This window comes from Meleagris gallopavo, unplaced genomic scaffold (assembly GCF_905368555.1).
Source record: "Meleagris gallopavo unplaced genomic scaffold, MGAL_WU_HG_1.1 scaffold_11, whole genome shotgun sequence".
In the NCBI taxonomy this organism is placed as follows: domain Eukaryota; kingdom Metazoa; phylum Chordata; class Aves; order Galliformes; family Phasianidae; genus Meleagris; species Meleagris gallopavo.
The window spans coordinates 67890-91625 of record NW_028147025.1 but is presented as its reverse complement, the minus strand read 5'-3'; the positions used below and the strand labels follow the sequence as shown (position 1 = coordinate 91625).

The 23736-nt window shown below is 60.2% G+C and overlaps 3 protein-coding genes across 3 annotated transcripts; 1 reads left to right on the top strand and 2 right to left on the bottom strand.

Annotated features, from left to right (window-relative positions):
- The first annotated feature begins 122 nt into the window (after positions 1-122).
- Positions 123-16772, top strand: MAZ (MYC associated zinc finger protein). Its single transcript, XM_085215240.1, has 6 exons — positions 123-1424; positions 2964-3643; positions 7383-7446; positions 11986-12157; positions 15957-16240; positions 16654-16772. Exons 1-5 carry the CDS (start codon positions 1389-1391, stop codon positions 16232-16234), a joined length of 1230 nt encoding a protein of 409 aa, XP_085071366.1. The 5' UTR covers positions 123-1388; the 3' UTR covers positions 16235-16240; positions 16654-16772.
- A 338-nt stretch (positions 16773-17110) lies between these two features.
- On the bottom strand, positions 17111-19465 carry LOC146541954 (uncharacterized). The gene has a single exon (XM_085215238.1). It carries the CDS (start codon positions 19463-19465, stop codon positions 18554-18556), a length of 912 nt encoding a protein of 303 aa, XP_085071364.1. The 3' UTR covers positions 17111-18553.
- INO80E (INO80 complex subunit E) lies at positions 19466-23657 on the bottom strand. The gene is made up of 7 exons (XM_085215239.1): positions 23496-23657; positions 22784-22854; positions 21859-21911; positions 21146-21218; positions 20979-21057; positions 20639-20741; positions 19466-19601 (listed from the first exon to the last, which is right to left on the bottom strand). The coding sequence occupies exons 1-6, from the start codon at positions 23652-23654 to the stop codon at positions 20658-20660; spliced, it is 519 nt and encodes a 172-aa protein (XP_085071365.1). The 5' UTR covers positions 23655-23657; the 3' UTR covers positions 19466-19601; positions 20639-20657.
- Between the last annotated feature and the right edge of the window lie 79 nt (positions 23658-23736).

Genomic DNA, 23736 nt, shown 5'->3' with positions numbered 1-23736 from the left:
GGTCCTGGGAGGATATTGAGGTGGTTCTGGGGGTCTTGTGAGGAATATGGGGGTCCCGGGGGGGATTTGGGGAACGCTGAAGGGGTTCTGGAGACCCTATTGTAAGTCTGGAGAACGTTGGGATGGGTCTGGGGGTCCTGAAAGGGGTCTGGGGGACATTGAGGTGATTTTTGGGCACATCTGGGTCATTTTGGGTCCCTTCAGATGATATTTAACCGCCACTGACGCCATCTTGGGGCTCCTGAGGTGGCACAGTGAATTTTTGAGACCTTAGAGCAGCTTTTTAGGGCACTTTGAGGTAGTTTCCAAGCCTGAATATGATTTTAAATCGCACCGATGCCCTCCTATTGCCCTTGAGATGCCTTTAAGGCCACACAGAGGTCCTTTTGAGCACCATTTGAGTGCTTTTAAGGCTGACGCCGCGTGGTCCCGGGACGCTTTTGTGCCCTTTGAGGCGATCCGGGCTCACTCTGGTGCTCCGGACCACCCGTTGCTGACCCCGCCGTACCTCCATTCCACGCTACGGGGCTCCGATCGTTCCCTCCGTGCCCCCGTGGAGCTTTGGCCGTCCCATTCGGCTTGGCCGGAGCAGTTTTCCACCATCAGACCGCGCCCCGTTCAGCTCCGCTCCCCGCCCCCTCCGCCCTCAAAATGGCGGCCGCCCTTCACACCTCACGCGGTGGGCGTGGCCCCGTTTCCCGCCTCGCCCTCCTCCCGACCAATCAGCGCGCGGCTCTCGGCCGTCTCCACAGCAACGCGCTTGGTCCCGCCCCCTCGGGCTAGCACCCTTCGCGCCTCTCTCCTCTCCACCAATCCGCGCGGGGTTCCGCCGTCTCCACGGCGACGCGCGTGGCCCCGCCCCCTCGCGCCCTTCGCGCCTCTCCCCTCTCTCCGCCAATCAGCGCGCGGGGTTCCGACGTCTCCATGGCGACGCGCTGGCCCCGCCCCCCTCCCTCAGTCACTGCGCCCCAGGGGCGCTCGGTGCGCGGTCGGCTCCGCTCGGTTCGTTCCCCGTTCGGCGGCGTTCGGTTCCCCGCTGCCGGTCCCCCGTCGCTCCCCGCCTCCCAGCAGCGCGCCGATCCGCGGTAACAGCGGGCAAAAGAGGGGGGAGGGGGCGGTCCCGCTCGGCGCCCACCCTCCCCCTCCCCCTCTCTCATAGGGTACAATGGTTCGGCCCGAGGGGGGGGGCGGGGCGCGGCCGCCATTTTGCGCGCGGCGGCGGCGGCGGCGGAGGAGCGGAGCGGGAGGAGGAAGGGAACGGTGGGGGGAGGGTGGGGAGGTGACGGGCGAGCGGCGCGGCCAATCGGAGCGCGGCGGGGGCGGGGCCTGAGCCAATCGGAGCGCGGCGTGGGGCGCGGCGCCCCGCCCATCCCGGTTCGGCGGCCGCCATGGACGCGGGAGGATGGAGCAGCTTCATCTTCCAGGTACCGCCCCGGGGGGCGGGGCTTACCGAGGGGGCGGGGGCCTGCGGGAGGGGCGGGGCTTTGACGTGGGGGCGGGGCCTGGCTGGCGGGGCTAGCGGGGGCGTGGTCCAATCGGCGAGGCTAAAGGGGCGGGGCTTACGGGGAGCGGGTGTGATTGGTGGGGCTAACGGGGGTGTGGTCTGATTGGCGGGGCTAAAGGGGCGGGGATTACAAAGGGCGGGTCGGGATTGGTGTGGCTAACCGGGGTGTGGTCTGATTGGCAGGGCTTACAAGGGCGGGGCTTACAGGGGCGGGGCTTGATTGGCGGGGCTAACAGGTGTGTGGTCTGATTGGTGGGTATAAAGGGGCGGGGCTTATTGGGGCGGAACTAAGAGGGCGGGGCTAATGGGGGTGTGCTCTGATTGGTGGGCTAAAGGGGTGGGGCTTATTTGGGGAGGGGCCTGATGGGTTGGTTGAAAGGGGGCGGAGCCAGGCAGGGTGGTGGGGCAATTGGGTTTTATGCAGTGGGCGGGGCTTTGCTGAAGGTGGAGCCTGATTGGTGGGATTAAAAAGGAGTGGAGATTCTGTTTAGATGAAAGAAAAGGGGCGTGGCTTGGTGGGGGAATATCCTGATTGGTAATGCTAAAGGGGGCGGAGCTAAAGGGGAAGTGCCTGATTGGGCAAAGACATCCTGCTTACAAGGGTGTGGCCACCGAGTGGGTGGAGCCTATGGGGGCTTATGGGTAATGGGTGTGGTTTTCTGCTTGATACAGTGTGTGATTGGACAGAACCTGGAGTAGGCGGGGCTTTGGGGGGTTGTATGTCTTCCTGGGGAGCATGGCCTAGGATTGGTCAGTGCCTGGGGTGGGCGGGGTTTGTGGTATTGTTTTGGAGGGCGTGGCTTTGTAGGAGATGGGGTCTGTGATTGGCCAAAGCGCAGTGGGCGGAGCTAATGCAGCTGTCAATCGTTGGGGTGTGGCTTTGAAGTGGGCGTGGCCGTGTTGTGGGCCGGTCTGTGGTGTGGGGGCGGGGTTATGGAATGGGCGTGGGCTGTGAATGGTCGAAGCTCAGTGTGGGCGGGGCTTAGGGGCTGCCTACTGTGAGGGGCTGTGGCATTGTGCTGGATGCAGCCTGTGATTGGTCAGTGCCCCGAGTGGGTGGGGCATGTGAGCGTGTCTTGATGTGGGGCGCGGCGTTGTGGTGGCCGTGACCTGTGATTGGTCTGTTCCTCGACTGGGCGGGGCTTACGGGTTGCCTATCCCCGGGGGAGGGTGTGGCTTTTGAGTGTTTATAGCCGGAAGTGGGCGTGGCCTATGGCATTCCCATTTTATTGGATTGTGAGTGCTGGGTCTGGCCTGTGATTGGTCTGTTACTTGAGTGGGCGGGGCTTACAGGTTGCCTATCAGCGAGTGGTGATGACCTTTGAGCTCTCATAGCTGGAAGTAGGCGGGGCTTATGGCATTCCCATTTTATTGGATTGCTGGTGCTGGCCTGTGATTGGTCTGTTCCCCGAGTGAGCGCGACTCGCGCCGCAGCCAACCAATGGGCGTTTCCCTCCAGCCGGCCCCGCCCCCCGCGGTGGCCCCGCCCCCTGACGGCCTCCCCCCATCGGAGCTGCTCCCCCCGCTGCTTCCCGACCCCTCCCCCGCCACCGCCGCCGCTTCCACCGTCGATCCGGGCGCTTTAAAACCTGCCCCGCCCCCACCGGAGGCACCCGTTCCTCCACCGGAAGTTCCCCTCCCTCAAGCACCGGAAGCGACCCCTCCGACCCGGAAGTCCAAAAGCAAAGGGCCCTACGTGTGCGCTCAGTGCGCCAAAGAGTTCAAGAACGGTTACAACCTGCGGCGCCATCAAGCCACGCACGGCGCCAGACCTCCCGCCCTCATGGGGGCGCTGTCGCAAGGCTCGAGCGCCGCTGCCGTCTCGTTGCTCCCGGACGGCAGCACCGCTTCGAGTCCTCCAATCCTCATGGGGGCGCTGTCGGACGGGACGACCGGAAGCGGCGCCGGAAACGCCCGCAAACGGAAGAGCCACGCGTGCGAAGCTTGCGGCAAAGCTTTCCGTGACGTTTATCACCTGCGGAGGCACCGTTTGGCCCATTCAGACGAGAGGCCGTTCCAGTGCCCCGTGTGTCAGCAGCGATTCAAGCGGAAGGACCGCTTGGGGCACCACATGCGCGGCCACCAGGGCGCCGTGCACCGCCCCTACGCCTGCGCGCATTGCCCCAAGCGCTTCCCACCGTCGGCCTCTATGATCCGCGCCCGCCTTTTATCCCTTCCTTCGGCCCTTCTAGCACTCCGTCTCTATGATCCCCGCCCTCCTTTGATCCCTTCCGGCCCTTCTAGCACTCCATCTCTATGATCCCCGCCCTCCTTTGATCCCTTGCCCTTCTAGCACTCCATCTCTATGATCCCTGCCCTCCTTTGATCCCTTTTGGCCCTTCTAGCACTCCATCTCTATGATCCCTGCCCTCCTTTGATCCCTTTTGGCCCTTCTAGCACTCCATCTCTATGATCCCTGCCCTCCTTTGATCCCTTCTGGCCCTTCTAGCACTCAGTCTCTATGATCCCTCCTCTCCTTTGATCCCTTCTCGCCCTTCTAGCACTCCATCTCTATGATCCCTGCCCTCCTTTGATCCCTTCCGGCCCTTCTAGCACTCAGTCTCTATGATCCCTGTCCTCCTTTGATCCCTTCCGGCCCTTCTAGCACTCCATCTCTATGATCCCCGCCCTCCTTTGATCCCTTCCGGCCCTTCTAGCACTCCGTCTCTATGATCCCTGCTCTCCTTTGATCCTTTCCGGCCCTTCTAGCACTCCATCTCTATGATCCCTGCCCTCCTTTGATCCCTTCCGGCCCTTCTAGCACTCCATCTCTATGATCCCTGCCCTCCTTTGATCCCTTTTGGCCCTTCTAGCACTCCATCTCTATGATCCCTGCCCTCCTTTGATCCCTTTTGGCCCTTCTAGCACTCCATCTCTATGATCCCTGCCCTCCTTTGATCCCTTTTGGCCCTTCTAGCACTCCATCTCTATGATCCCTGCTCTCCTTTCATCCCTTCCGGCCCTTCTAGCACTCCATCTCTATGATCCCCGCCCTCCTTTGATCCCTTCCGGCCCTTCTAGCACTCCATCTCTATGATCCCTGCCCTCCTTTGATCCCTTTTGGCCCTTCTAGCACTCCATCTCTATGATCCCTGCCCTCCTTTGATCCCTTTTGGCCCTTCTAGCACTCCATCTCTATGATCCCTGCCCTCCTTTGATCCCTTTTGGCCCTTCTAGCACTCCATCTCTATGATCCCTGCTCTCCTTTGATCCCTTCCGGCCCTTCTAGCACTCCATCTCTATGATCCCTGCCCTCCTTTGATCCCTTCCGGCCCTTCTAGCACTCAGTCTCTATGATCCCTGCCCTCCTTTGATCCCTTCCGGCCCTTCTAGCACTCCGTCTCTATGATCCCTGCCCTCCTTTGATCCCTTCCGGCCCTTCTAGCACTCAGTCTCTATGATCCCTGCCCTCCTTTGATCCCTTCCGGCCCTTCTAGCACTCCATCTCTATGATCCTTGTCCTCCTTTGATCCCTTCCGGCCCTTCTAGCACTCCGTCTCTATGATCCCTGCCCTCCTTTGATCCCTTCCGGCCCTTCTAGCACTCCATCTCTATGATCCCCGCCCTTCTTTGATCCCTTCCGGCCCTTCTAGCACTCCGTCTCTATGATCCCCGCTCTCCTTTGATCCCTTCCGGCCCTTCTAGCACTCCATCTCTATGATCCTTGTCCTCCTTTGATCCCTTCCGGCCCTTCTAGCACTCCATCTCTATGATCCTTGTCCTCCTTTGATCCCTTCCGGCCCTTCTAGCACTCCGTCTCTATGATCCCCGCCCTCCTTTGATCCCTTCCGGCCCTTCTAGCATTCAGTCTCTATGATCCCTGCCCTCCTTTGCCCTTCTAGCACTCCGTCTCTATGATCCCTGCCCTCCCATGCCCTTTTTTGTCGCATTTCTGCCCTTTTTTGTCCCATTTCTGCCCTTTTTTGTCCCATTTCAGCCCATTTCCCCCCATTTCTGCCCCGTTCATCATAACAGAGGCTTATTTTACTTCATTTTTCCTCCTTTTTTGAGTTTTGTTGCATCGTTCCATTCATTACATTCATACCCGGACCACTTTGCTCAAACTTTCCTGTATTTTGCCCAAATTTTGATGCATTTACCCCAATTTTGCCTTTGGGGGATTCTTCCTGCCCCATTCTGCCACATTTTTACCACGTTTTTGTCTATTTTTCTGCTATTTCTGTGTTTTTCCCTCTTTTTCCTCAAACTTTGGTGCATTTTGCCCAATTCTCACCGCACTGGGGCCCATTTTACCCATTTTTGCCTTCTTAGAGCCCATTTTGCCCCAATTCTGCACTATTTTCACTTCTTTTTCTCCGTAATTCACGCATTTTGTTCCTATTCATGTCATTTTGGGTCCAGTTTTGGCACATTTTTGCCTCTTTTTGCCTTATTTGAGTTCATTTTACCCCAATTTTGCTGCGCATTCCCTCATTTCCACGCTCTTCTTTCAGTTCAATCCCCATCAATTTGCCCCAATTTGGGCCCATTTCTCCCCATTTTTGTTCCATCTCAGCCCGTTCTGCCCCAATTCTGCCCCCTTTTCCCCCAATTCTCCTTTATTTCCCCCCTTTTCTCCCAATTCTCCTTTATTTCACCCTTTTGTCCCAATTCTCCCTTATTTCCCCCATTTTCCCCCAATTCTGCCCCATTTTCCCCCATTTCTGCCCCATTTTGCCCTATTTCTGCCCCATTTTCCCCTAATTCTGCCCCGTTTTGCCCTAATTCTGCCCCATTTTCCCCCAATTCTGCCCCATTTTGCCCCAATTCTGCCCCATTTTGCCCCAATTCTGCCCCAATTTCCCCCAATTCTGCCCCGTTTTGCCCCAATTCTGCCCAATTCTGCCCCAATTCTGCCCCATTTTGCCCCCATTCTGCCCCAATTCTGCCCCATTTTGCCCCGATTCTTCCGTATTTCCCCCACTTTCCCCATTTCTGCCCCATTTTGCCCCCTTTTGCCCCAATTCTCCTTTATTTCCCCCCTTTTCTCCCAATTCTGCTTTATTTCACCCACTTTGCCCCATTTCTGCCCCACTTCTCCCCCTTTTCCCCCAATTCTCCTTTCCGTTCGTCTTTTTCCCCCAATTCTGCCCCACTTCCCCCATTTTGCCCCAATTCTGCCCCATTTGCCCCAATTTTGCCCCACTTTGCCCACTTTCCCCACATTTTCCCCCAATTCTGCCCCATTCTGCCCCATTTCCCCATTTTGCCCCACTTCTCCCTTATTTCCTGCCTTTTACCCCAATTCTGCCTCACTTTGCCCCACTTCTGCCCCCTTTCTCCCCACTTGTGCCCCATTTCTGCCCCACTTGTGCCCCACTTCTGCCCCACTTCCGCCCACCTTCGGTTCGGTTCCCGTTTCCGCCCCACTTTGCCCCATTTCTGCCCCACTTTCCCCCACTTCTGCCCCATTGTTGCCCCACTTGTGCCCCACTTCTGCCCCACTTCCCCACCTTCTGTTCGGTTTGGTTCCCACTTGTGCCCCCGTTCTGCCCCACTTCTGCCCCGTTTCCCCCCTTCGGTTCGGTTCGGTTCCCCTTTCCGCCCCATTTCTGCCCCATTTCTGCCCCACTTCTGCCCCTTCCCTCCGGTTCCCTTCCGGTTTCTGCCCCACTTGTGCCCCAGTTCTGCCCCCTTTCCGTTCGGTTCCGGTTTCTGCCCCACTTTGCCCCATTTCTGCCCCCTTTCTGCCCCACTTCTGCCCCTTTTTCCCCCATTTCTGCCCCACTTCTGCCCCACTTCTGCCCCACTTCTGCCCCACTTGTGCCCCACTTCTGCCCCACTTGTGCCCCCGTTCTGCCCCCCTTCGGTTGGGTTCCGGTTTCCGCCCCGCTTTGCCGCATTTTGGGTTTTTTTCACCCGTTTCTGTGCTCCTCAGCCCGGATCACCTCAACAGCCACGTGCGCCAGGTGCACTCCACCGAGCGCCCCTTCAAGTGCCAGGTACGCCTGCCCCACAGCGCCCCACGGCGCCCCACGGCGCCCCATACAGACCCATAGCGCCCCACAGCTGCCCCACGGCACCCCACGGCTGCCCCACAGCGCCCCACGGCGCCCCACGGCGCCCCACGGCTGCCCCACGGCGCCCCATAGCACCCCACGGCTGCCCCATACAGACCCATAGCGCCCCACAGCGCCCCATGGCTGCCCCATACAGACCCATGGCTGCCCCATAGAGACCCATTGCTGCCCCATACAGACCCATGGCTGCCCCATAGCGCCCCACGGTGCCACACAGCGCCCCATGGCTGCCCCATACAGACCCATGGCTGCCCCATAGAGACCCATTGCTGCCCCATACAGACCCATGGCTGCCCCATAGCGCCCCACGGTGCCACACAGCGCCCCATGGCTGCCCCATACAGACCCATGGCTGCCCCATAAAGACCCATTGCTGCCCCATACAGACCCATGGCTGCCCCATAGCGCCCCACAGCGCCCCACAGCGCCCCACAGCGCCCCACGGCTGCCCCACAGCGCCCCACAGCGCCCCATGGCGCCCCACGGTGCCCCACAGCGCCCCATACACACCCATAGCGCCCCACAGCTGCCCCACGGCTGCCCCATACAGAGCCACGGCTGCCCCAGAGCGCCCCACAGCTGCCCCACGGCTGCCCCATACAGACCCATAGCGCCCACAGCGCCCCATAGAGACCCATGGCTGCCCCATAGAGACCCATTGCTGCCCCATACAGACCCATGGCTGCCCCATACAGACCCATAGTGCCCCACGCCTGCCCCACAGCGCCCCACGGCTGCCCCACAGCGCCCCACAGCGCCCCATAGCGCCCCACGGCTGCCCCATAGCTGCCAAACGGCTGCCCCACAGCGCCCCACAGCGCCCCACGGCTGCCCCACAGCGCCCCATAGCGCCCCATAGCACCCCACGGCTGCCCCATACAGACCCATGGCTGCCCCATAGTGCCCCACAGCGCCCCATAGCGCCCCACGGCTGCCCCATACAGACCCATTGCTGCCCCATACAAACCCATGGCTGCCCCATAGCGCCCCACAGCGCCCCATAGCGCCCCATAGAGACCCACGGCTGCCCCATAGCGCCCCATAGCTGCCCCACGGCTGCCCCATACAGACCCGTGGCTGCCCCATAGGGCCCCACGGTTGCCCATACAGACCCATGGCTGCCCCATAGCGCCCCACAGCGCCCCATAGCGCCCCATAGCGCCCCACCGCTGCCCCATAGCGCCCCACAGCGCCCCACGGCTGCCCCATAGCTGCCCCACGGCTGCCCCATACAGACCCATAGCGCCCCACAGCGCCCCACAGCTGCCCCACAGCGCCCCACGGCTGCCCCATAGCTGCCCCACGGCTGCCCCATACAGACCCATAGCGCCCCACAGCGCCCCACAGCGCCCCATAGCGCCCCACAGCGCCCCACGGCGCCCCACGGCTGCCCCACAGCGCCCCACAGCGCCCCACGGCACCCCACGGCTGCCCCACAGCGCCCCACAGCGCCCCACGGCGCCCCACGGCTGCCCCACAGCGCCCCACAGCGCCCCATAGCGCCCCACAGCGCCCCACAGCGCCCCACGGCTGCCCCATACAGACCCATAGCGCCCCACAGCGCCCCATACAGACCCATGGCTGCCCCATAGAGACCCATTGCTGCCCCATACAGACCCATGGCGCCCCACGGCTGCCCCACAGCGCCCCACGGCTGCCCCATAGCGCCCCACAGCGCCCCATAGCGCCCCACAGCACCCACGGCTGCCCCATAGCGCCCCATAGCTGCCCCACGGCTGCCCCATACAGACCCATGGCTGCCCCATAGCGCCCCACGGCTGCCCCATACAGACCCATAGCTGCCCCATAGTGCCCACGGCTGCCCATAGCGCCCCATGGCTGCCCCATACAGACCCGTAGTGCCCCACGGCTGCCCATACAGACCCATAGCTGCCCCATAGCACCCCACACCGCCCCATAGCGCCCCACGGCTGACCCATACAAACCCATAGCTGCCCCATAGCGCCCCATAGCGCCCCACGGCTGCCCCACAGCGCCCCATAGCGCCCCACGGCGCCCCACGGCTGCCCCATAGCGCCCCACGGCTGCCCCATACAGATCCGTAGTGCCCCACGGCTGCCCCACAGCGCCCCACAGCGCCCCATAGCGCCCCACAGCGCCCCACGGCTGCCCCATACAGACCCATAGCTGCCCCACGGCGCCCCATTGCTGCCCCATAGCACCCCACGGCTGCCCCATACAGACCCATGGCTGCCCCATAGTGCCCCACAGCGCCCCATAGCGCCCCACGGCTGCCCCATACAGACCCATTGCTGCCCCATACAAACCCATGGCTGCCCCATAGCGCCCCACAGCTGCCCCATAGCGCCCCATAGCGCCCCACGGCTGCCCCATAGCGCCCCACGGCTGCCCCATACAGACCCGTAGTGCCCCACGGCTGCCCCATAGAGACCCATGGCTGCCCCATAGCGCCCCACGGTTGCCCCATACAGACCCATGGCTGCCCCATAGTGCCCCACAGCGCCCCATAGCGCCCCATAGCGCCCCACGGCTGCCCCACAGCGCCCCACCGCTGCCCCACAGCACCCCATACAGACCTATGGCTGCCCCATAGAGACCCATTGCTGCCCCATACAGACTCATGGCTGCCCCATAGCGCCCCATAGCGCCCCACGGCTGCCCCATACAGACCCGTAGTGCCCCACGGCTGCCCCATAGAGACCCATGGCTGCCCCATAGCGCCCCACGGTTGCCCCATACAGACCCATGGCTGCCCCATAGCGCCCCATAGCGCCCCATAGCGCCGCACCGCTGCCCCATAGCGCCCCACAGCGCCCCACCGCTGCCCCACAGCACCCCATACAGAGTCCCATAGAGACCCATTGCTGCCCCATACAGACTCATGGCTGCCCCATAGCGCCACACAGCGTCCATAGCGCCCCACGGCTGCCCCACAGCGCCCCACGACTGCTCCATACAGACCCATAGCGCCCCACAGCTGCCCCATAGCGCCGCACGGCTGCCCCACAGTACCCCACAGCGCCCCATAGCGCCCCACGGCTGCCCCATACAGACCCATTGCTGCCCCATACAGACCCATGGCTGCCCCATAGCGCCCCACGGCGCCACACAGCGCCCCATAGCGCCCCACGGCTGCCCCATACAGACCCGTAGTGCCCACAGCTGCCCCATAGAGACCCATGGCTGCCCCATAGCGCCCCACGGCTGCCCCATACAGACCCGTAGTGCCCCACAGCTGCCCCATAGAGACTCATGGCTGCCCCATAGTGCCCCACGGTTGCCCCATACAGACCCATGGCTGCCCCATACAGACCCATAGCGCCCCACGGCTGCCCCATAGTGCCCAACAACGCCCCACGGCTGTCCCACAGTGCCCCACAGCTGCCCCATAGAGACCCATGGCTGCCCCATAGCGCCCCACGGCTGCCCCATACAGACCCGTAGTGCCCCACAGCTGCCCCATAGAGACTCATGGCTGCCCCATAGTGCCCCACGGCTGCCCCATAGATAGCCTCTTAGGTGCCCCTTAGCACCCCATACCAACCCATAGCTGCCCCATAGAGACCCATAGCGCCCCACGGCTGCCCCACAGCGCCCCATACCTGCCCCATAGAGACCCATGGCTGCCCCATAGTGCCCCACAGCGCCCCACGGCTGCCCCATAGCAAGTCATAGCTGCTACATAGCTGCCCCATAGCGCCCCATGTCTGCCCCATGGAGGCCCCATAGATACCCCCAGCCCCACATAGCAGCCCCATAGATACCCCAGCCCCACATAGCAGCCCCATAGATACCCCCAGCCCCACATAGAGGCCCCATAGATACCCCCAGCCCCACATAGCAGCCCCATAGATACCCCCAGCCCCACATAGAGGCCCATAGATACCCCCAGCCCCACATGGCAGCTCCCAGCCCCACATAGCAGCCCCATAGATACCCCCAGCCCCACATAGCAGCCCCATAGATACCCCCAACCCCACATAGCAGCCCCATAGATACCCCCAGCCCCACATAGAGGCCCCATAGATACCCCCAGCCCCACATAGAGACCCCATAGATACCCCCAGCCCCACATAGGGACCCCATAGATACCCCAGCCCCACATAGCAGCCCCATAGATACCCCCAACCCACATAGCAGCCCCATAGATACCCCCAGCCCCACATAGAGGCCCCATAGATACCCCCAGCCCCACATAGAGACCCCATAGATACCCCCAGCCCCACATAGAGACCCCATAGATACCCCCAGCCCCACATAGAGGCCCCATAGATACCCCCAGCCCCACATAGAGACCCCATAGAGACCCCATAGCCCCACATAGGGCCCCCATAGATACCCCCAGCCCCACATAGCAGCCCCATAGAGAACCCCAGCCCCACATAGCAGCCCCATAGATACCCCCAGCCCCACATAGAGACCCCATAGATACCCCCAGCCCCACATGGCAGCTCCCAGCCCCACACCTCCCCCCCCCAGACGTGCGAGGCTGCGTTTGCCACCAAGGACCGGCTGAGGGCGCACGCGGTGCGGCACGAGGACAAGGTTCCCTGCCACGTGTGCGGGAAGCTGCTGAGCGCCGCCTACATCGGCGACCACATGAAGGTGCACGGCCACGGCCCCAGCCACGTCTGCGGGCTCTGCAACAAAGGTGGGGCGCTGCGCGGCGCTTGTGGGGCTGGGGGGAACCGGGGGGGGGGTGGGAGATGTGGGGCTAGGAGGGGAGATGTGGGGCTGGAGGGTTAGATGTGGGGTTGGATGGAAGTTGTGGGGCTAGGAGGGAGATGTGGGGCTGGGAGGGTTAGATGTGGGGTTGGGATGGGAGATGTGGGGCTGGGGTGGGGGGTGGGAGCTCTGGTGGTGGGGGGTTATGGGGCTGGGAGGGGAGATGTGGGGCTGGATGGAGATGTGGGGCTGGGAGGGGAGATGTGGGGCTGGGATGGGAAATATGGGGCTGGATGTGGGGTACTGAGGGTCAGAGCTCCAGTCCCGCACTACCATAGAGTCCAGACCCCAGCACCATAGAGTGCAGACCTCCACAACCAAGAGTCCAGCTCGCTCCAGCCCAGCCAGCATATCCCCAGAGTTTGGCCCCACCCCATAGAGCCTAGACTCCACCATAGAGTCCAGATCCCCCATAGACCCAGCCATACACTACCATAAGTTTGGTCCTCCAGAACCAAAGCTAGACGCCCTAGATACCCAGCCACTAGACCTCCAGCTACCTCCCAGCCACCTACCATAGATGCCCATTACCCCAAGACTAGACCCCATCACATTCCCTGCCCACACATCAAGATTTGGTCTCCAGACCATAGAGTCCAGACCCCAGCCCCATGATGAGACTTCAGCCCCAGCCCCAGCCATCATACCAGTTGGTCCCCAGAACCATAGAGTCCAGACCTCCAGCACCAAGCAGATGCCACCCACTAGCTCCCCCATCACTAGCAACATTAGTCCCCAGACCTACATCAGATCCCATAATCACACCCCAGCCATACACTACCCATAGAGTTGGCCTCCCAAAGACCCCTAGATACCCCCAGCCACACATAGCGACCCCATAGATACCCCCAGCCCCACATAGAGACCCATAGATACCCCCAGCCCCACATAGCAGCCCCATAGATACCCCGAGCCCCACATAGAGACCCCATAGATACCCCCAGCCCCACATAGAGACCCCATAGATACCCCTGCCCCACATAGATACCCCCAGCCCCACATAGCAGATCCCAGCCCCACATAGAGACCCCATAGATACCCCCAGCCCCACATAGATGCCCCATAGATACCCCCAGCCCCACATAGAGACCCCATAGATACCCCCAGCCCCATCCCAGCCCCACATAGAGACCCCATAGATACCCCCAGCCCCACATAGAGACCCCATAGATACCCCCAGCCCCACATAGAGACCCCATAGATACCCCCAGCCCCATCCCAGCCCCACATAGGAGCCCCATAGATACCCCCAGCCCCACATAGCAGCCCCATAGATACCCCCAGCCCCACATAGCAGCCCCATAGATACCCCCAGCCCCACATAGAGACCCCATAGATACCCCCAGCCCCATCCCAGCCCCACATAGAGACCCCATAGATACCCCCAGCCCCACATAGAGACCCCATAGATACCCCCAGCCCCACATAGAGGCCCCATAGATACCCCCAGCCCCACATAGCAGCCCCATAGATACCCCCAGCCCCACACCTCCCCCCCCCAGACGTGCGAAGCTGCGTTTGCCACCAAGGACCGGCTGTGGGCGCCCGCGTACCCACCCGAGACCAAGGTTCCCAGCCACATGTGCGCCAAGCTGATGACCGCCGCCTACATCGGCGACCACATGAAGGTGCACGGCCACGGCCCCAGCCACGTCTGCGGGCTCTGCAACAAAGGTGGGAGGCTGCGCGGCGCTTGTGGGCATGGGGGACCAGGTGCGGGGTGGGAGATGTGGGGCTAGGAGGGGAGCTGTGGGGCTGGGAGGGGAGATGTGGGGCTGGGAGGGTTAGAAGTGGCGGCCCCATGGGAGATGTGGGGCTCGGAGGGGAAGATGCGGGATAGGGTGGGGGGTTATGGGGCTGGGAGGGGAGATGTGGGGCTGGGAGGGTTAGATGTGGGGTTGGGATGGGAGATGTGGGGATGGGGTGGGGGGTTATGGGGTTGGGAGGGGAGATGTGGGGCTGGGAGGGGAAGATGCGGGGATGGGATGGGGGGTTATGGGGCTGAGAGGGAAGATGTGGGGTTGGGATGGGAGATGTGGGGCTGGGAGGGGAGATGTGGGGCTGGGAGGGGAAGATGTGGGGTTGGGATGGGAGATGTGGGGCTGGGGTGGGGGGTGGGAGCTCTGGGGTGGGGGGTTATGGGGCTGGGAGGGGAGATGTGGGGCTGGGATGGGAGATGTGGGGCTGGGAGGGGAGATGTGGGGCTGGGATGGGAAATATGGGGCTGGATGTGGGGTACTGAGGGTCAGAGCTCCAGTCCCGCACTACCATAGAGTCCAGACCTCCAGCACCATAGAGTGCAGACCTCCACAACCATAGAGTCCAGACCTCCAGCCTCACAGCTCCCAGCCATACCCTACCATAGAGTTTGGTCCTCCACAACCATAGAGTCCAGACCTCCACAACCATAGAGTCCAGATCTCCACCCTCACAGCTCCCAGCCATACACTACCATAGAGTTTGGTCCTCCAGAACCATAGAGTCCAGACCTCCACAACCATAGAGTCCAGACCTCCAGCCTCACAGCTCCCAGCCATACACTACCATAGAGTTTGGTCCTCCACAACCATAGAGTCCAGACCTCCAGCCTCACAGTTCCCTGCCCTACACTATCATAGAGTTTGGTCCTCCAGAACCATAGAGTCCAGACCTCCAGCACCATAGAGTGCAGATTTCCAGCCTCACAGCTCCCAGCCATACACTACCATAGAGTTTGGTCCTCCAGAACCATAGAGTCCAGACCTCCAGCACCATAGAGTGCAGATTTCCAGCCTCACAGCTCCCAGCCATACACTACCATAGAGTTTGGTCCTCCAGAGCTATAGAGTCCAGATCTCCACCCTCACAGCTCCCAGCCATACACTACCATAGAGTTTGGTCCTCCAGAACCATAGAGTCCAGACCTCCACAACCATAGAGTCCAGACCTCCAGCCTCACAGCTCCCAGCCATACACTACCATAGAGTTTGGTCCTCCAGAACCATAGAGTCCAGACCTCCACAACCATAGAGTCCAGACCTCCAGCCTCACAGCTCCCAGCCATACACTACCATAGAGTTTGGTCCTCCAGAGCCATAGAGTCCAGATCTCCACCCTCACAGCTCCCAGCCATACACTATCATAGAGTTTGGTCCTCCAGAACCATAGAGTCCAGATCTCCACCCTCACAGCTCCCAGCCATACACTATCATAGAGTTTGGTCCTCCAGAACCATAGAGTCCAGACCTCCACCCTCACAGCTCCCAGCCATACACTACCATAGAGTTTGGTCCTCCAGAACCATAGAGTCCAGATCTCCAGCCTCACAGCTCCCAGCCATACACTACCATAGAGTTTGGTCCTCCACAACCATAGAGTCCAGACCTCCACAACCAGAGTCCAAACCTCCAGCCCCACAGCTCCCAGCCATACACTACCATAGAGTCCAGACCTCCACAACCATAGAGTCCAGACCTCCAGCCTCACAGTTCCCTGCCCTAATCTACCATAGAGTTTGGTCCTCCAGAACCATAGAGTCCAGACCTCCAGCACCATAGAGTGCAGATTTCCAGCCTCACAGCTCCCAGCCATACACTACCATAGAGTTTGGTCCTCCAGAGCCATAGAGTCCAGACCTCCACAACCATAGAGTCCAGACCTCCAGCCTCACAGCTCCCAGCCCTACACTACCATAGAGTCCAGACCTCCAACCCCACATCTCCCCACACCTCTTCCCCCCCCTGCAGGCTTCACGACGGCCGCATACCTCCGTGTCCACGCAGCGAAGGACCACGGCAGCACGCAGCCCCACGGCGCCCGGTCGCTGCGCTGCCGGCTCTGCGGCGTCCATTGCGCCACGGCCGCCCAATTGCGAGGCCACCTGCAGACCCACGGCCCAGCTCACGACGCTTCCGGTCCCCCCGCCCACGGCACTTCCGGCCCCGCTCACGACGTTTCCGGTCCCGCCGCCGCAACTTCCGGCCCCGCCCACTGCGAAGGGGGCGGAGCGGCGGAGTTGGGGTGAATGGAGGTGGGTGGGGTTTAGGAGAGGGGGCGTGGCTAAGTCGAGCGTGGGCGGGGCTCTGAATGAAGAGGCGTGGCTCAGGGTGGGCGGAGCTAAGGAAGGGGCGCGGTTTAGTACTAACATGGGCGTGGCCTGCGAAGGGGCGGGGCTACGATAAGGGCGTGACCACGAGCTTGCTGAGCTATTGGCTGAACGGGAGCGGGCGGGGCTTCGGGTGTGGGCGTGGTCTGTGTGGGTGGAGCTATGGGATAAGGGGAAAAGGGGGAGGGACTTTTGTGGGGGCGTGGTCACAGGTGGGCGGAGCTTTAAGGAGGGGTGTGGCTCCCACAGGGGGGCGTGGCTTGAGGTGGGCGGGGTTTCAGGGCGGGCCCCATAGATGTGTGGGTCTGTGGGGCAGCACGGCGCGTTTCTCCCCACAGGTTTGGGGCAGCGCTGCCCTATGGCTGCCCTATGGATCCTCCCCACCCCTATGGGGCACACGGAGCGGGGGGCACAGTGCAGCTGGGGGGCTGCCCCATAGATCCGGATTGGCGCCCCATCGATGTCGTGTGAGGCTGCCCCACAGATGTGTAACGCAAATTCTGTGGGGCTGCCCCATAGATCCGGATCAACACCCCATAGATGTGTAGGGCTGCCCCACACAAGATCAGCGCCCCATCGATGTGTGGGGCTGCCCCATAGACGCGTGACACCAATGGTGTGGGGCTGTCCCGCCCCCATAGATCTATGGAGCTGCCCCATAGCACTCCCAGGCCCCGCCCACAGGTGTTCAGAAGCCCCGCCCCCTTTAAGCCCCGCCCCTTTTAAGCCCCGCCCACCTCACCAATAAAACTGCGCTGAGGCGCCTTCCTGTGAGGGAGGAGGAAAAAAAAAAAATGGCAACCGGAAGTGATGTCTATTGTCGCCGCCTCGAACCGGAAGTGACGCACAAACACCGGCGCCGCGACCGGAAGCGCCCTCCCCACGTGGCCCAAAATCGCAACGGGGTCGGGATGGGGGGCGGGGCGCCGGTTTGGGGGCGATTTGGGGACACCCAGGACCCCGCCCCCCCCCCTTCCCCCCCCCCCCCCCCCCCGATCCCCATTTTGACCCAATCCTGGTTTCATTTTGGGGCGAATTTCGGGTTTTTTGGGGCACTTTGGCAGCATCTCCAGCCGCGTTTTGGGGTCATTTGGGTCCTTTTTGGGTCTCCCCCCCCCCCCACTCCGGGATGGCGATAATCCCCTCCCCTCCCCCCCCCCCAAATTTTGGGTCAATTTTGAGCCATTTTGGGTCCATTTCAGTTTGATTTCTCTCCATTTCGGGTCGATTTCTCTCCGTTTTGGGTCAATTTGGGTCAATTTGGGGTCGATTTCTCTCCATTTAGGGTGGATTTGGGTCCATTTCTCTGCATTTAGGGTCAATTTCAGGTCAATTTGGGTCAATTTCTCTCCATTTTGGGACAATTCAGGGTCAATTTGGGTCCATTTTGGGTCGATTTGGGGTTGATTTCTCTCCATTTAGGGTGGATTTGGGTCCATTCCTCTCCATTTTGGGTCAATTTAGGGTCGTTTTGGGTCCATTTAAGGTCCATTTCTCTCCGTTTTGCGTCGATTTGGGTCCATTTAGAGTCAATTCGGGTCCATTTAGGGTCAATTTCTCTCCATTTAGAGTGGATTGGGGTCCATTTCTCTCCATTTTGGGTCCATTTTAGGTCAATTTGGGTCCATTTAGGGTCGATTTGCGGTCGATTTTTCTCCATTTAGGGTGGATTTGGGTCCATTTCTCTCCATTTTGGATCCATTTAGGGTCGTTTTGGGTCAATTTGGGTCCATTTCGGGTCGATTTCTCTCCATTTAGGGTGGATTGGGATCCATTTCTCTCCATTTAGGGTCAATTTTGGGTCAATTTGGGTCCATTTGGGGTTGATTTGTCCCTATTTCAGGTCAATTTGGGTCGGTTTTTCTCAATTTGGGTCCATTTAGGCTCGATTTGGGTCCATTTGGGGCCGATTTCTCTCCATTTTGTGTTGATTTGGGTCGGTTTCTCTCCATTTTGGGTCCACGTGAGTCCATGTGGGGTCGATTTCTCCCCATTTCGGGTCCATTTGGGTCGGTTTCTCTCCATTTGGGGTCGATTTCTCCCCCACGGGGTCCATTTGGGGTCAATTTCTCCCTATTTCAGGTCAGTTTGGGTCGATTTTTTCAATTTGGGTCCATTTAGGCTCGATTTGGGTCCATTTGGGGCCGATTTCTCTCCATTTTGTGTTGATTTGGGTCCATTTCTCTCCGTTTTGGATCCACGTGAGTCCATTTGGGATCAATTTCTTCCCATTTGGGGTTAATTTGGGTCAATTTTTCTCCATTTTGGGTCCATGTGAGTCCATTTCTCTCCATTTTGGGTCCACATGAGTCCATTTGGGGTCAATTTCTCCCCATTTTGGGTCAGTTTGGGTCGATTTTTCTCAATTTGGGTCCACGTGAGTCCATTTAGGCTCAATTTGGGTCCATTTAGGTTCAATTTGTGTCCATTTAGGTCGGTTTCTCTCCATTTTGAGTCCACGTGGGTCCATTTGGGGTCGATTTCTCCCCATTTCGGGTCAATTTGGGTCGGTTTCTCTCCATTTTGGGTCCATTTAGGCTCAATTTGGGTCCATTTAGGTTCAATTTGGGTCCATTTGGGGTCGATTTCTCCCCGTTTCGGGTCGATTTGGGTTGGTTTCTCTCCATTTGGGGTTGATTTCTCCCCCTTGGGGTCGATTTCTCCCCATTTTGGGTCAATTTGGGTCAGTTTCTCTCCATTTTGGGTCCATTTAGGTTCAATTTGGGTCCACTTGGGGTCGATTTCTCCCCATTTTGGGTCCATTTGGGTCGGTTTCTCTCCATTTGGGGTCGATTTCTCCCCCTTGGGGTCGATTTCTTCCCATTTTGGCTCAATTTGGGTCGGTTTTTTCTCAATTTGGGTCCATTTAGGTTCAATTTGGGTCCATTTGGGGTCGATTTCTCCCCATTTTGGGTCGATTTGGGTCGGTTTCTCTCCATTTCGGGGTCGATTTGGGTCGGTTTCTCTCCATTTGGGGTCGATTTCTCCCCATTTCGGGTCGATTTGGGTCGGTTTCTCTCCACTTGGGGTCGATTTCTCCCCATTTTGGGTCCGTCTGGGGTCGACTTGGTGCCGGCCGTCACTCGGGGATGTCGATGACGAGCTCGTCGTCCCCATCCATCCCGTCGTCCCCGCTGCCGTCCCCCCCATCGCTCAGCAGGCGCCGCGGGACGGTTTGGGGCACGGGGCCGGGGGCTTTGGGGGGGGGAGGCGGTGTGGCCACGGGACCCCCCCCAATTCCACGGGGAGGGGGGAACGGCAGCGATGGCGGGGGGGCGGCCGGGAGCTGCGGGGAGGAAAGGGTTAAGTGGGGAAGGGGCGGGGCTTCGGTAAGGGGGCGGGGCTTGGGAAGGGGGTGCGGGTGAGGGGTGGGGATTAGAAACGGGCTATGGGTGGGGGCGGGGCTTGGGAAGGGGGGCGGGCTTGGGAACGGGTGCATTAAGGGGCGGGGCTTAGAGAACAGGCAGAGCTTAGAATGGGGCGGGGCTTGAGAAGGGGGCGGGGCTTGGGAAGGGGATGCAGGTGAAGAGTGGAGATTAGAAAGGGAGTATGGGTGGGGGCGGGGCTTGGGAAGGGGGCGGGGCTTGGGAAAGGGTATGTTAAGGGGCGGGGCTTAGAGAGCAGGCAGATCTTAGAAGGGGCGGGGCTTGGGAAAGGGGGCGGGGCTTGGGAAGGGGATGCAGGTGAGGGGTGAAGATTAGAAAAGGACCATGGGTGAGGGGCGGGGCTTGGGAAGGGGGCGGGGCTTAGAGAGCAGGCAGATCTTAGAAAGGGGGCGGGGCTTGGGAAAGGGGATGCAGGTGAGGGGTGGAGATTAGAAAAGGGCTATGGGTGAGGGGCGGGGCTTAGGAAAAAAGGGTGGGGTTTTGGAAGGGGGCGGGGCTCAGAGAGCAGGCAGAGCTTAGAAAGGGGGCGGGGCTTGGGAAGGAGGCGGGGCTTGGTAAAGGGGATGTAGATGAGAGGTGAAGATTAGAAAAGGGCTTTGGGTGAGGGGCGGAGCTTGGGAAGGGGCGGGGCTTAGAGAGCAGGCGGAGCTTAGAAAGGGGCGGGGCTTGGGAAAGGGGATGCAGGTGAGGGGTGGAGATTAAAAAAGGGCTTTGGGTGGGGGGGATCGGTATCTATGGGGCAGAATCAATATCTATGGGGCAGGGTCAGTATCTATGGGGTAGGATTGGAATCTAAACCGCAAGACCGGGACCTATGGGGCAGAGTCGGGACCTGTGAGGTAAAATTGGAATCTATAGGACAGGATCAGGATCCGTGGGGCAGAAACTGGGATCTGTGGGGCAGAGTTGGGCTCTATGGGGCAGGGTGAGCGCGTACCTGCAGGCGTCGGGATCCTTTATTGCGGCGCGTGGGGCCGCGCGGCCGCTCGGGGGGGGGCCAGGTAATCAGCTGGGAAGGGGCTGTAAGGGGGGGAGGCCAGCTGGGGGGGTCAAAGGGCAGAGGTCAGAGGTCAGGAAGAGCCGTGGGGGCGGGGTCTGACCACAAGATGGCGGCTCACACCCCAAAAATGGTTAGCTGCCCTTCCAAGATGGCGGCCCCGAGATGGAGGAACCCGCTTCCCAAGATGGCGGCTCCCAGCCCCTTCCCCTCCACCCCCACGCCCTCCAAATATGGCGGCTCCCGGATGCAGGCGGCCATCTTGCCGGAAGTGACTCACCGTGCTCAGGTAGGAAGTGGGCGGAGCCAGGCCGGGGGCGGGCGGTGGTGAGGCTCCACCCCCCGTGGGGCTGCGCTTCCTATTGGACAGGGGGGCAGAGTGTGGCGGCCATGTTGGGGGGGAAAAAAAGAGGGCGGGGCTTCCCTAGGCCACGCCCACTCCGTTACCTTTTAAGGGGAGGCGGCTCCGCCCCTTTTGGCGTTTCCCCGTCGCTGTCTGAGGAGGCGGTAGCATCGGAATCTGTAGATCGTGATACGTTACCACATGTCACGATACGATACGTCGCGATACACCACAATACAACACAATACATCATAATATGTCATGGTACAGCATAATACATCACGACACGTCACGATAAAGCATAATATGTTAAGATGTCGCGTTACGATATGTCGTGATACTGCGTGGTGCAGTTTAATACTCCATGATACGTCCCAAAACACTGCATCATAATGTCGTATGTCATAATATATCACGATATGTCACGATATGTGGTAAGATATCATTGTACAACGTCGCCATTTATCATAACACACCACAATACGTCACGATACACCGTAATAAATCATGATATATCGCAATGTATCACCCAAAAATACATCTTTCTATGCTTTACTGTACCATAATGTGACGTTATGATTACTCACAATATATCACAATATATCACAATATATCACAATATATCAAAAGACGCTTATGAATAATTTATCATGCTAACTCATCATCATCTATTAAGATATCTCACGATAACTCAGCACATATCGTGACGTATTGCAATACATTACCACATTATAACGTGGTTAATCACAATACGGCATGATATATCATGACATATCGCGATACGTCACGATACGGTCTCCAATTCCTTTCTCAGTACCTGAGGAATCGTCATCCACCTGTTCGTACTGCAGCAGCCGGTCCAGCAGGAAGCTGTGGGGCACAGAGGGGCACAGGGGAGGTTGGGGGGCACAGGCGGGTCCCAGGGGGGTCCCATGGGGGCACTTGGGGGTCCCATGGGGGTCCAATGGGGGTCACATGGGGGTCCCTACGGGCACGGGGTCTCCGTGAAGCAGCTATGGGGCAGCTATGGGGTCTGTATGGGGCAGCTGTGGGGCAGTTATGGGGCAGCAATAGGGTCTCTATGGGGCAGCTATGGGGTCTCTATGGGGCAGCTATGGAGCAGCTATGGGGTCTCTATGGGGCGACTATGGGGCAGCTATGGGGTCTCTATGGGGTCTCTATGGGGCAGCTATGGGGTCTCTATGGGGCGACTATGGGGCAGCTATGGGGTCTCTATGGGGTCTCTATGGGGCAGCTGTGGGGTCTCTATGGGGCAGCTATGGAGCAGCTATGGGGTCTCTATGGGGCGACTATGGGGCAGCTATGGGGTCTCTATGGGGTCTCTATGGGGCAGCTATGGGGTCTCTATGGGGCGACTATGGGGCAGCTATGGGGTCTCTATGGGGTCTCTATGGGGCAGCTGTGGGGTCTCTATGGGGCAGCTATGGGGTCTCTATGGGGCAGCTGTGGGGCAGCTGTGGGGTCTCTATGGCTCAGCTCTGGGGTCTCTATGGGGCAGCTGTGGGGCAGCTGTGGGGTCTCTACGGGGCAGCTGTGGGGTCTCTATGGGGCAGCTGTGGGGCAGCTATGGAGTCTCTATGGGGCAGCTGTGGTGTCTCTATGGGGCAGCTGTGGGGCAGCTATGGAGTCTCTATGGGGCAGCTGTGGGGCACCTCTGGAGTCTCTATGGGGTCTCTATGGGGCAGCTGTGGGGTCTCTATGGGGCAGCCGTGGGGCCGCACCTCTTATCCCGCGAGACACGCAGCAGGCGGCGCTGTGCACGACGCAGCTCCTCCTGGAAGCACTCCTGCTCCTATGGGGGGAACGGCCCCACACAAACGCCTCAGCCCACAGCCCTGCCCCATAACCCAGCCCCATAACCCAGCCCCATAACCTTCCCCCACTTCCTGGCCCAATAACCCGGTCCCATAGCCCTGCCCCACATCTCCACCCATAACCCAACCCCATAACCGACCCCATAGCCCTGCCCCACATCCACGTCCTATAACCGACCCCATAACCCTACCCCACATCCAGGCCCTATAACCAACCCCATAGCCGATCCGATAACCGGCCCCATAACCGACCCACAGCTCCGCCCCATATCTTGACCCCATATCCCTGCCCCATAACCGATCTCATAACCCGGCCCCATAACCCAGCCCCACATCCCCGCCCCATAGCCGGTCCGATAACCGACCCACAGCTCCGCCCCATAACCGGCCCCATATCTCCACCCCATCTCCCTGCCCCATAACCGACCTCACAACCCGGCCCCATAACCCAGCCCCACATCCCCGCCCCATAGCCGATAACCGGCCCCATAACCGACCCACAGCTCCGCCCCATATCTCCACCCCATATCCCTACCCCATAACCGACCTCACAACCCGGCCCCATAACCCAGCCCCACATCCCCGCCCCATAGCCGGCCCCACACCCCGTCCCCCTCACGTAGAGCAGCAGCCGCAGCCGCCGCTTCAAGGCCCGGTATCGCCGCCTGCAGCCGCTGCCTCCGCCGCCATCGGGATCCGCAGCTCCGTTCATCCCCAGGAAGTGAGAGCCGTCGGGAGAGACTTCCGCTTCCGGTGTGTGACAATGGATGCTTCTCATTGGCTGACGGCTTCAACCCGGACGGAAAAGGCGGGACGGAAGGCGGAAGTTGGCTCTTTGACGTCAGCAACAGGCGACGGAA

Excerpts from the sequence above, each read along its gene's own strand:
- MAZ (XM_085215240.1), top strand. The coding sequence starts at position 1,389 with ATGGACGCGGGAGGATGGAGCAGCTTCATCTTCCAG. Across the intron at positions 3,644-7,382 it reads TGCCCCAAGCGCTTCCCACC|CCCGGATCACCTCAACAGCC; the intron begins GTCGGCCTCTAT and ends TGTGCTCCTCAG. Across the intron at positions 12,158-15,956 it reads CTGCGGGCTCTGCAACAAAG|GCTTCACGACGGCCGCATAC; the intron begins GTGGGGCGCTGC and ends CCCCCCCTGCAG.
- LOC146541954 (XM_085215238.1), bottom strand. The coding sequence starts at position 19,465 with ATGGGGGGGACGGCAGCGGGGACGACGGGATGGATGGGGACGACGAGC.
- INO80E (XM_085215239.1), bottom strand. The coding sequence starts at position 23,654 with ATGAGAAGCATCCATTGTCACACACCGGAAGCGGAAGTCTCTCCCGAC. Across the intron at positions 22,855-23,495 it reads GGCTGCGGCTGCTGCTCTAC|GAGCAGGAGTGCTTCCAGGA; the intron begins GTGAGGGGGACG and ends TTCCCCCCATAG. Across the intron at positions 21,912-22,783 it reads CGTGTCTCGCGGGATAAGAG|CTTCCTGCTGGACCGGCTGC; the intron begins GTGCGGCCCCAC and ends TGTGCCCCACAG.